A 12,524-nucleotide genomic window follows, 5' to 3' on the forward strand; every position below is an offset into this window, starting at 1 on the left:
TGTTGGTACACAAACAGCGTGCCAAAAAGTTCTACACTACAATATCAGAAGTGGAGAAGGAATGTCGAGAACAAGAAGATGTGTTCGTTATCTGTTTTGATTTTATGCAAAACTTGCCGCTTCCACTCTCACCTGTCCAAGAAGTTTTTTACTACCGGCAGCTATGGGTAAATGTATTTTGTGTCCATAATCTAAAGGATGGTACTGCAAAGTTTTATGTATACCACGAAGGTATCGCCAAGAAGGGACCCAATGAAGTATGCAGCATGTTGTATGACTACATTCTCAATAATGTTACTAAAAGTGTGCATAAGCTGTTCGTCTTTTCCGATGGATGTGCCGGGCAAAATCTAAACCGTGCAATGATGCGATTTTGGGCAATACTTTCTGGAAAGGAACAATTTGATCTTATCAGGCATTACTTCCCTGTTCAAGGCCACTCATATATTCCATGTGACAGGGACTTTGGTGTCATCAAGCGCAAAATCAGGCATTCCGACAGGGCTTACTCACCACAGGAGTATAGTGATCTAATTTTGCAGGCTAGTAAGAATGGTAGACCTTCAGTGCATATGCTTGCAACTGATTCAGTTCTGAATTTCAAAGACTGGTGGCCTGAGTATTATAAGAAGACGCCTCTCTCGACTGATTCGTTAGGTAAAAGAGTGCTCAATAAAGTATCCCTAGCTATTTCAGAATATAACATGGTTGAGTTTCAGTCTTCAAATCCTGGCGAAGTGGTTTGCTAAAACTTTATTAATGGACTGGTAAAATACACATTTCATTTGTTAAAACCATGCCATAAAACTGTTCCCTTTCTTCCTATTGTAAAAGCGTATTTGGACCTAGTCAAAAATCCAGTCCACATCAAGAAGCTTGTAGATATCACAAAACTCATCAAATACATCCCTAATGAACATTCAGGTTTTTATAAAGGAATTTTGGAATGGCCAACAGCAACAGGAGCAACAGACGATGCGTGAAATGATAAACTTACAAGCTAAACAAGAGAACTAAAAATGACTCCGCGTGTATTTCAAAAGGAAAACATGGAAACGTATTTTTCATGTTAAATTAATGTCTATGTAATAATACAAGGTTTTTACATCTTAAAATGATGTCCGTATAATAATACAAGACCTTTTTTTTATGTTTATGTTATTAAAGTTAGTATTTTCAGTGTGTAATGTCACCAAAACATTATTTCAGCTTCATAATTATATATTCATTTGAGAAACATTATCAGTCCATTAACTTTATTTATTCTTAAATAAATATATTACCTTTTTAAGGGAAGTTACGGTATTAAAACACAGCTAATATGTTTATTCAACTTAAAAAGTAAGCTGTATATTTTTATTTTAAGTCTTTAAGAAACTAGAAGGTTTTTCTTGATTATCTCAATACTAGTTTTTGGACTCATGACTTTTCTCAAATGACCGATTCAATAATTTTTTTCCAAATTCTCTCCTTAATGTTGATGCCAACCGTCGGTGCTCCACACAGGCCACTGTGTCGCATCACCGCCTCGCCAGAGCATGTGCAATCCAAATACACCCCAGTGCAGTGCAGGGCAATAAAGTGTAACGCTACGATCGCCAGCCGCCACCGGCGTGTCGATTGTCACCCGAGCGGCAATCATACAGTTTTGTAACTGTTACTTTGCTCTTTATTAATACTGTTTAAAGTTAAACTAAGTATTTACTAGAGTATATTATCATTCCAATAATTATGTAATAAATTACAATTACTATCTGCCTTAGCATGGTTAGGCTGATCGGATGGCCTGTATTACCCTTTTGCAGACAGCACATTTCTGTGGAAACAGTGATGGGGGGCCATGCGGAATCCATAGCCTCGGCAGTAGACATCACTTTTGAAGAATACCAGGCGTGTATCGCCCCGCGGGACCTATCAATCCTGGTCCACCGAATTCACCTCTGCAATAGCATAAGTTTTGAATCATTCTACATCTGGCCCCGATGGCAGTCTGCACGGCTGGCTGCAACTCACCGGCTGTGTAACTCAAATATGTGTGGCCTCGCATGGGACATTTGATATTTTACGTAAAAAAATTTTTAATTTTTCTCTCGGCGCGCTTCGCGATCCAGACATCAACGATTAGGACTCAGTTATTGAGACTTCTCAGATTCACCCATGCAGGGCCACCAGTTACTACCAGGTGCCACCAGGTGCTAGATTTTATTTAAGCTCCTGGAATGTATTTTTGTTATAATTCAACCAATTAATATAAGTTTTTGGTACCGTCTCACAAGGGAAGTGAAAATTCCCCCCCCCCCTTGCGAGGCGGCCATGTTCGGCAGTCTCGAACCACTCCGCGCCGGGTCAAGACGTGTTCGTCCGTGAGCAGCCTTCACCTTTGTACTCACCGATCGCTCCTTCTGTAAGTAATGTAAGTAATCACGTAACCTTCTAATTCGCTGCTGCTCACGTCGACTCGGCATGTATTCCGCGGAACCGGGCCTATCCTGACCGTCTTTTTAGTGATTCCGCACCGCGTCGCAGATCACGCCACTTACGGTACTGGCCGACTCCAGCCACAGTGTTTTTTAGTTAATTCGCCTCGCATACGCCTGCCGGCTCCAACATCACGTAAATGTTACAGTTAATTCAAGCCGCGTACCTGGCGGGGCACGCGGGGGCAGAGTACCCACGACCCACCATCAACAGCCTAGTATCGCACTAGCCTGGCACCCCCGGACATCAGCAGCACCACGACGCCCGTAGCGCCCGTTAGGTACCTCCCGGGCCTTAATCAGAAGTCAGGTGACGGAAAATAAATACAGCCCGAGGATTTTCGGGGCCTGCATTTAGTTCCACCCACATGGCATAGTTCTTAGCTTACGGTGTAATGCCACTGAAACCTTTCTGTTTAATACGCATTACTAGTAGCCCACATATCAAGTGGTCGTTAGGTATGTCATTCTCTTCAGGGTTGTTGTATGCATAGTAGCATGACATCTATGTGCAACTTGTAACTAATTTTGTATTTGTCTTGTTAATTATGTGTAGTTTCACACAGACACACCACATGCATGAGCATTAACGTTTCCAGCCAATTCAGGACGCCGGGCGCCTGTCCTACCAATTTGTTAGTGAAGGCTAGAGAGCCCGTAAATAAAAATTCACAGATTAACATGTAACGTCGTGTAATCATGTTAACATGGCCGTAACAACATGTCGCATTGGGCTCCGGCTTTCGAAATGACTAGGCAATGCAATTAGCAACACACTTAAAAGTGTCTCTGTTGATCTTGCCAGTATAATGGCCTAGACCACCATTATTAAAGTATCCCTGGTGGCTACAACAGCCAGGGGTTTCTTTGTCGGGCCAACACCTGACATCTGCTGGCCTCATGGCGATGTCATGCCCTGAAAAAGTAGTATCTAACTCTATGAACTAGCACGCAGGCATAACTGATAATTGGCGCCTACAGCAACCAACGTCATATCGAACATTATTTCAGCAGCTGAAGGCAGCAGGTCGACAACGTGTTATTAAAGCCTACAGTTTTAAGGAACATTGAGTTATTATTCATACATGAAACAATGTGTAAAATCTATCATTCTTTAAGAGAATAAACAGACATAGATGCAAATACTTAAATATCTGACTATACTTCCAAGCAATTAATACATTTTTACATACCTGCTTATAAGATACATTGATAGGCCTACTTGTAAAATATTAACTTGTGAGTGAGGACTCTGAAAAATTTCTGTTCCTACTGGTGTGACATCCAGGGTGGTTTGAATAATAAAACACACTAATTAAATGTGTTGGGAGAAAAATTATTTTAATATTTTATTAGATTAAAAAGTTTTTTCTATTTTTTAATGTCATCGTATCATTTCATGATAAAAAAAATTGTATTTGGAAAGATATATATTTTTTTGTGGATTTGGTAGACAGTTGTAGTCTATAAGGTCATAACAACACTGGTAGGTAAGAAACATCGACTTTACATGTATAGACAAACCGACATTAGGATATTTGAGGAAAAAACACTAGAAACATTGATGGCTGCATCCAGCAGATGAAAACAAGATGCCGACCTTAAAGCCACAGAAAAGTGTAACTCAGGAGTAAGGGGTTCGATGGTGAGGCCACTGTAATAAAAAAAATGTAACATTCGGAAGTGGGATGCTTGATTACAGATGGTGGTCGAAAATGACATAATCCAAAATGGCCGTCAAAAATGACACAACCCAAGATGATGGCCGAAGCCAGGGTCGTCCAAGATGGACACCATGGCTCCTTGGCTCGCGAGCCATGAGCTGGTGTCTCCATATGAACTAAACCTACCTACAGACTCGTGATTCTTAACCATTTGGGGATGCCCTGATGCCAAAATTAAATCTGAATACTATTGATTCCGCCCGTAACTTCACAGGGTTGTGTTTCCCAGCAAGTGTTTTTTAAAATAAGTTTTTTTTTTGGCATTCCCTGTCACCCATTAAATTTATGACCAACAATCCTTATAAAATGGCCATTGCGTAAAAAAAACTGTTCATATCAAAATGGCTTCTTTCGATTCCTATCACTCCCCAGTAAATATAATCTTCGGCGTAGAAAGAAAACACACAGAATGATGAAAAATATATATTATCAGGAAGTACAGGTGACTACAGAATATGATAGCAGTTATGTATTTACAGTAGAACCCCTCATATCTGACCTTCCCACAACCGACTTCTCCGGATATGCGACCTAGTCTCCGTGGTTGCCGAGCCTGTTCAGACTTGAAAATGTGACGCATCTACATGTTTTCGTGTCACAAACTGTCAGTTCAGCCGTGATTGTTGGTGCAGAATGTGCTCGTACTATAATCTTGTACTGTTCTATGTTTTTTAATGTAACATAATGTATTGTGGGTAAATAAGTGGAGGGACACTACCGCAAAATCAAGATTTGGCAAAACTGAAACAAAAATACATTACTGGATTCTTTAAATAAGGTATGCTTACATTGTATTCATCTTCTAATTTATAATTTAACAACAGTAAATGTTTGAAATGTATACAGCAACATTTTTACAAATAAAGTTGTATTACTGTACATACTGTATAGCTGGGAAAGGCTTTTTTTTTGCTCCTATGGATATCCGACCTTTAGGCCGTTCCGACCATGGCCCAGTCCCGTCATGGTCGGATATAAGAGGTTCTACTGTAATTAATTATATTAAGTAGCTGTGACACTAAGGCATCTATTTCCTTCACCCAACATAGCAACACCCAAAATATATTGAGCATCAAGTTCCACATCAAAAGATTCGGGGAGCCGTTCTATTTGAGTAAGTCTTGTGACACCTTAGGCTTAAATGTGCCATGGAGTTTAAAAAAATGGTTGGATGTGGTGTGATGTGATGTAGTCGAAGTTATATTTTACTTCACCACAACCATATTGCAACACCTAAAAGGTTGTGGAAATAATGCTTGACCATGCCTGATGATAGTTAATAACTATATGAATTAAAAAATATTTTTGTTAAACAGCCACTTCAATAAAATACACATTTTTCAAAATGTTTCCACCATGGAAAAACTACACTAAGGGTGCGGTTACACGGGAGTCTGAACTACTTCAGGTGAACATGTTCAGCTGTTGAGTGCGGTTACACACAGTCTGAACATGTTTCGTTCTAGGCCATTTCCCATTTAACTTAAACAGGTTGGCAAAGTAGTTCAGATCGACATATCTTCTACATTAGCCTCTGATTGGCTGTTTAGAATATAAACAGTCATTTGCAGAAATTCAAGATGGAAAGTGTTCCTGGCAGAAGTTCGAGTAATATTTTACCGAATGCAACAAAAATAATCAACAGGTAATGATTATTTATATATATATATATAATTTTTTTAATTGAACCTGACCTTAATTTTCTGAAAACCGAGATAGGTACTCTCGCTCAAAAAATAATAAAAAAAATAAGGTTAAGAAATTTTACTGTGCATGTTGTTTGAATTCCCGATTTGTAAAAAAAAATATTGAGCAATATGAAAACACATTCCATTTGTGCTGATAATACTGTATAAACAAGTGAGAAAATCCCGCGTTTTCTAAATACAAAATATAGATCAACAACATAACATTACAAAACATAACAGTCATTCGTTGACAGTAAACAATCGGTTTTAGAGCTGAACACACTTTTCAGCAACTACCGTGTAACCGTACACTTTCGCGTTTGTAAACGTGTTTACTTAAACATGTTCACCTCAAGTAGTTCAGGGTCCCGTGTAACCGCACCCTTAAACTAAGTTTTGTTGTCCCAAAAACAATGTGAAGACCATCAGATGAACAAACAGCAGCTTCTCATGTCATGAGACGTAAAAGACTACTGTTATCATAATTGGTTTTGTAACACCAAACTTCGGGAAATGGGTCTATTTATACAGGGCGAGATTTAGAGTAGTATGTTGGGGGCCAAGCCAGCTAGATAACTAATTATACCAAACCATGTGAGTTTGTAACAAGTTAGGTGAAAGTGTTTGGCAAGGATGGGTGAAAAGTTGAGTTGCTAGTAGCATCGTGCGTCACCTACCGCCGAAAGATTTTGGTGTGGTATTTAATTCGCATTTTCTGAGCGTGTGTTTATTTATCAGGCTCAATATATCAATGACCAAAACTGCTTAAAATTTCATGTATTTGCCATAATGTTTTTTTCTTCCAAATACTCTGGAAACCACACAAAAAATTACACAAATTAACTTAAACCACAAGAAAATTATTTTATAATGGAAAAAAAATTACGAAGTTATTTTCTAGTATATCCCATGATAAATTTAGACCTATGGATCGACATAAAGTCAGGGGTTAATTTCAGTGGGAACGCAAGGGAACGGCGTTCCCTTACCTCCCAAGAGTGCCAGAACGCAAGGGAACGCACTTAAAACTAAAAGTTTAAAAAACAATTACGTTGGATCAATATTATGCTTTGTTTGCGAGTGACTCGTAAGCAGGTAGGAAGCGCCCGTACAAGCCGTTGTGAGCTGTGTTGTGATGAGTCATGCACAGAATCAGGGAGGAAGGTGACTGGTGAGTCATCCTCGTCCGCGCCTCTCTATAACATAACAATGCCCACCCCTTCCTCCCCTCCATTCTTTCGCCGCGCCACCGCCCCCATGATCGTTGGAGTTTAGTCAGTTTACAACAGGTGCGTTGACTTGACCTTGACGCCGTTTCGCGTTTAAGTTACAAGTTGCATTGTGTTAGATGATTGTGTTCGTTTTTATACTTATTAGTGCTAGTGCAGCTAAATAGTTTGACTATGACTACCAGAAAATTTGTTGATTTTTTTAAACCTAACCCTAAGAAACAAAAAGGTTACGTGAATTCGGAAGCATCAAGTACGACTTCAATTGTTCATCAAGATAAAAAAGAAGACGCAATCGGAATCAAGGAGGATAATTGCGATTACCTTTCCCCTTCGACTTCCTCGTCGGACAAAACAGTATCCAGGTTGGAGGGTTTGGGATCTGATACAGACGAAGCTAAGGTTAGTATAGAAAATAATGATTTTGTTGGGGGTGAACAGCCAGTTTGTTGGTCTGTAGAACAAACTGTTGAATTCAAAGCAAAAAATCCATGGTTAATTGTGAACAGAGAACTAGGTTGCAATGTTTGCAGAAGCGTGAGTACTCTAGGTGCCGGGAAAACGAAGGGTCTAAAGATTAGCGAAGAGTGGGTTTTAGGAACTATTACCGCTTCCGGAAACAATAAGAAAGACCAGCAATCCTCTCTTAGGAAAAAGATATTTTTACACCGTGGGTCTCGAGCTCACTCTTTAGCTGAAAAAATACTCAATGAAGCAAACTCTAAATTTTCCCTGCTTTTAGATGAAGCCACTTCAGTTTCAAACAAAAATGCTTTGGTGGTTTATATCAGAACTGTTCTAAAAGGAATGCAAAACCCTATGACAGTGTTCTTAACACTTTTTGAACTAAATAGCACAACATCAGCTGGTATATTACAAGAACTTTTAAATCAGTTACAAGCATTAGGTCTAAGCTTTGAATTCATAAAAGACCACATGATTGCTCTAACTTGTGATGGTGCATCAGTGCTACTAGGCAAAAAATCTGGCCTTGCTATGCAGCTTACTGAAACATTCCCCAACTTGTTCATTTGGCATTGTTTGAACCATCGTTTAGAGCTTGCCGTACACGATTCCGTAGAAGAAGTAGCTGGAATCAATCATTTTAAGATCTTCATGGATAAAATTAGAAACATGTTTAGTTGTTCTCCGAAAAATAGCAGGGAGTTGGCAGAAGTTGCTAAAGGACTAGAGGAGAAAATTTTGAAAATCGGCCGTGTTTTAGATACTCGTTGGGTAGCTTCCAGCTTAATGGCGGTGAAAGCAGTTTGGACAGATTTTAAAGCTTTGTACAACCATTTCCTTGAAGCATCTGAAGACAAGCAAAGGGACTCGAAGCAACGTTCGACTTACAAAGGGCTTTGTAGTACATTGTCTTCTACAACTTTCGTACACAACCTTGCATTGATGTACGATGCTCTAGAAGAGTTAGCTGATTTGTCCCTTCAGCTTCAAAAATCAAGCCTCAACCTTATCCAAGCCCACAGTGATATAACACTGTTAATCAAAGTGTTTGAAAACCGAGTTGAAAACATGGGTAGACGTTCAGTGGAAGCTAAAATTGCTATTGACGATTTGATGTTTCAAGATGTTGAACTTTATGTGAGAGCCAAGATACCAAGTATTCCAGAAAAACAGTTCTATCGGAGCCTCGCAAACAACTTGACTTCAAGGTTGCTATCATCTTCAAATGCGTCTGAAAACTACAACACAATCATGAATGACATCAAAGTGATCCACCCCATGTATTGGCCAAAAGACTTATCCATCACCTACGGAGAATGTGAGATCCAGCGAATCTGCGATAGATTTAAGATTAGCAGCTCTCAGAATATAATTAGAGACTTCAGACACTTCAAGCAGGGACTGAAGCCTATGTTAAGTGGAGAGAAACCTACTATTCTTGAGCAGCCGCCGTCGTTTAAGAAACTGATATCCATCATAAATAGCATTGCAGTGTCTAGTGCTGAATGTGAACGTGGATTTTCTGCAATGAATTTAATTATGACTCCTCTTAGATCTTCACTCTACATTAGCACGGTTTGCGATTTATTGCGGATCAGGCTCCTAGGACCTCCTGTGGCTAGATACAATCCCGAGCGACACGTCAAAACTTGGCTGGCGAAGGGACACCATTCTGCACTTGACACCAAGTCAAAACAACGAAGGCAGAAAACGTACAATGAAGACAGCATTGCATTGTGGGAACTTTTTTCCTAAACCCGTTCTTTTTTAATATCTTTTAGAATTTCAGAACATTAAGTTTTCATAAAAATAACTAGGCCTAACTTGTAGTTGTGTTCTAAACTAAAGTTTTCTTAGTTTTCTTTTTGTATTTACAGTTAGTTGTGTATTGATGTTTTTTTGCAGTTTTCACTTCAAAAAATTAACAAACAACTAATTTTACCAACTAGGCATTGCCTTACAATATTAGACTACAATGACTACAAACCGTACATTGTCATAATAAGTAGATGAAATAACACCTTCACTTTTTAAAATTTCATTAAATTTTTAAAATGAAACCGTGTTACTTCTTTGTGTCATTTATTTTGTGTGTAATTAAACACTTCCTTTTATTTTCCAAGAAGTTGGTCTATTTTGAATGTATAAATATTGTTTTTTTACCCATAAGGTAGGCCAAATTTTCTTTATAAAATATGCAAAATTGTAGTTCAAGCAAGCTGTTATATTCAAAAACATCTATTTACATATGGATATGTATTATTACAACTGTACTGTATATCAATAAAATTGTAAATAAGGCTTTATTTGTTTTTATTTTACCATTCATTAAAAAAGTAATATTGGTAAGCTTCATTGCTTCAAACAAAATGGTCAGTGAAAGTAGTCAACAAGATGTTAATGGAGCAAAGGGTGAACTCAATTTAAATTCATGTTTTTATTTTCTTACATCATAATCAAGCACTTTAAAAAGTAATCACCATTAAAATATCAATTTTTTATAAAAATAATTGTAGTATTATGTCTGGATGGCCTGAAAACGCGGGTTTACAGTTATAATTTTCAAAACTTTTTCCCGGGGGAGGGCCCCCGGACCCTCCTCCTTCCTGGGGGGTATTCCAGACCCCCCGGTCTGAGCATCCCGCTTTAGAGTTCCCACACCTAAAACTTTAGAAATTAAGCACTGCATAAAGTGATTAAATTTAGTATTAAATATACAACAAAATATTCAAATAGTATTTAATATTGAAAAGTGAGTTATTTTAAGTGTATTTAGCTTGCACTACCAAATTATCCATTCCATTGCATCAGCAACTACAGCCACTTGCATCTTCAGAGTAATTTCCAGTAATCTTGGCATGACTTGTCGTCCAGGTTGAACCTTTAGCGATATGTACATTATTCAATGTGGCCTGGATATGATTCGCGTCACTATATCCATTAAACATATATTTTCCAGCTGTTAAGACTTTAATATTGTTAAAAGTTATGTCCCGATATTCTGGGATCTTATTACCACTAGCTGTATGGCTGTACTGCGTGTCCAATACAATGGGGTTGGCAACATTTTTCATGCAGACGTTGGTGTACGAGATGCCGGTCACCAGGCCACCGCGTGAGCGATCACTCTTTATGCGCAGGCCATTGGTAGTGCCTTCCAGAGTGAGCGAAGTGACAGTCACGTCGCTCACGCCGCTGTACGTTTCGCTGCCGATGGACATACCATGTCCCGAACCGAAATGGTTGTTCATAATTGATACATGTCTTGTAGCAGCATTGCCACCTTTGATTGCAATATTATCATCGCCAGCGCCGATGCTGCTGTGTGCGACTGTGATGTTCTGCGATCCACTCGGGTCCATGCCATCGGTGTTTCGAGCATTCGCTGGCGTGTTGATGGTGATTCCCCAAGCTGTGAACCCATAGGTCATTTTGATGATGACGTGAGAACCGGGGGAGTTCTTCAGGGTTATATCGTACAAAGTAATGTTCTTCGAACTGCTAACTTCAATCAGGTTGGGACAGTTGTGATTTGTGTTCTTTATTTGTGCTTCGTGGGACAACTCCCACCAACTGATACTTTTGCCAGTCATTGTAACACCACCCTGTCCATCAATGGTGCCTTTCCCATAAATACCACTTCCTGTTGCATCTTTTATCTCAATCAATGGTTTGCAGGCAGTGTATTCGATGTTAAGTGTGCCACAGAGGTTTTTCCCAGTGTCGAATTCCTTTGGATTCGAGCTGGCTTTCAACACCGCACCACTGTCAATCCACAGACTGACTCCAGAGGGGATGGTCAGCGGGCCCGAGACGAAGGTGCCGGATGCCAGATGGACAGCATTTCCCTTGCTGCAGGAGGTGAGGGCCTTCTGGAGGACACTAGTCTCGTCGCTGTCAGTTCCTCGCAGGGACACGCAGGCTGCTGGGATCTTGGGCTCAGTGACATGACGCAAATCTTTAGTAGATGCTTGCTGAGTCGCGACCAGAAATGCCACCAACAACGAAGTCCAAGGAATCGGAGAAGATCCCAGATGTCCCATTTTTTGAATAAAAACCTGATGCTGGTGTCTGTAAAATATTTAACACAAAATTAAATTTCAGTCTTTTTTATTTACAGTAAAAAATAAAAAAATAATAATATTTTATTTTTTCTTTACAAAATAAAATAAGCATTTAGTAATATATAAATGTAGGTCCGGCATCCAGTTCCAATGTGTGGTGGTAGTGCCCACCATTTTAGATTGTGACATCTTGACAGCCATCTTGGATGACCTTGATCTTTTATATCATCGTTCAAAATTTGCCCAAATAGCTAAAAATTACTCAAAATTCACAAAAATGTCAAATTCTAGGAATTACATCCATCAAAAAATCTGAAAAATCTGAAAATTCAAAAATTCCATTTTTGAGAGGAAAAGCCAGTTAAAAATACGATAAAACGTTAAATTACAACTGCCCCAAAATATTTCTGCATTTAAATCAGTGAAAATTCACCAAAGAGGCTTAAATTTCCCATCGTCAAGCCTCTCTAAGCTTCCGAGGTCATGACCTGGACAATTAGGATGTGATGGCCATCACTTTGAATTGTGATGTGACCGTTGCAATCATCGTTACGGACGCCATCTTGAAATTTCGTATTTATCATCAAAAATCGAGAAAAATTTTTAAATTATTACAAATTTTTAATAAAATTTTAATAAAAATAATTAAGCCATTTTGAAATTTTATTGGTACATCCGCCATCTTGAAATACTGTAATTATTATTCAAACTATTCGGAAAAAATCTAGTTTAATAAAAAAATTTAAATATAATTTTATAAAATTTTAATTAAACAACTCACTAATGTTATGGAGTCCTCCTTCAAACCCAGCGGGGACAAAATAAAAAATGGCGACGGATTCTTCCTCCTTGGAAGCCACCGACACACTGACTTCTC

The 12,524-nt window shown here is 38.8% G+C and overlaps 1 protein-coding gene across 2 annotated transcripts in view; it reads right to left on the reverse strand.

Annotated features, from left to right (window-relative positions):
- Window positions 1-9,786: 9,786 nt before the first annotated feature.
- LOC134530140 (endo-polygalacturonase-like) overlaps window positions 9,787-12,524 on the reverse strand; it is a 40,310-nt gene continuing 37,572 nt past the window's right edge. Inside the window, exon 3 of one of the 2 annotated variants that reach the window (XR_010074782.1) lies at window positions 9,787-11,654. Coding sequence is in view for 1 of the 2 variants with exons in the window: in XM_063364762.1 (XP_063220832.1) it covers window positions 10,391-11,626 (1,236 nt within the window). In the remaining variant the exon portion in view is untranslated. The remainder of the gene's footprint in view (window positions 11,655-12,524) is intronic. The other variant, XM_063364762.1, reaches the window with a different exon arrangement.

The sequence above is a fragment of the Bacillus rossius genome, chromosome 1 (genome assembly GCF_032445375.1).
Source record: "Bacillus rossius redtenbacheri isolate Brsri chromosome 1, Brsri_v3, whole genome shotgun sequence".
Classification (NCBI taxonomy): domain Eukaryota; kingdom Metazoa; phylum Arthropoda; class Insecta; order Phasmatodea; family Bacillidae; genus Bacillus; species Bacillus rossius.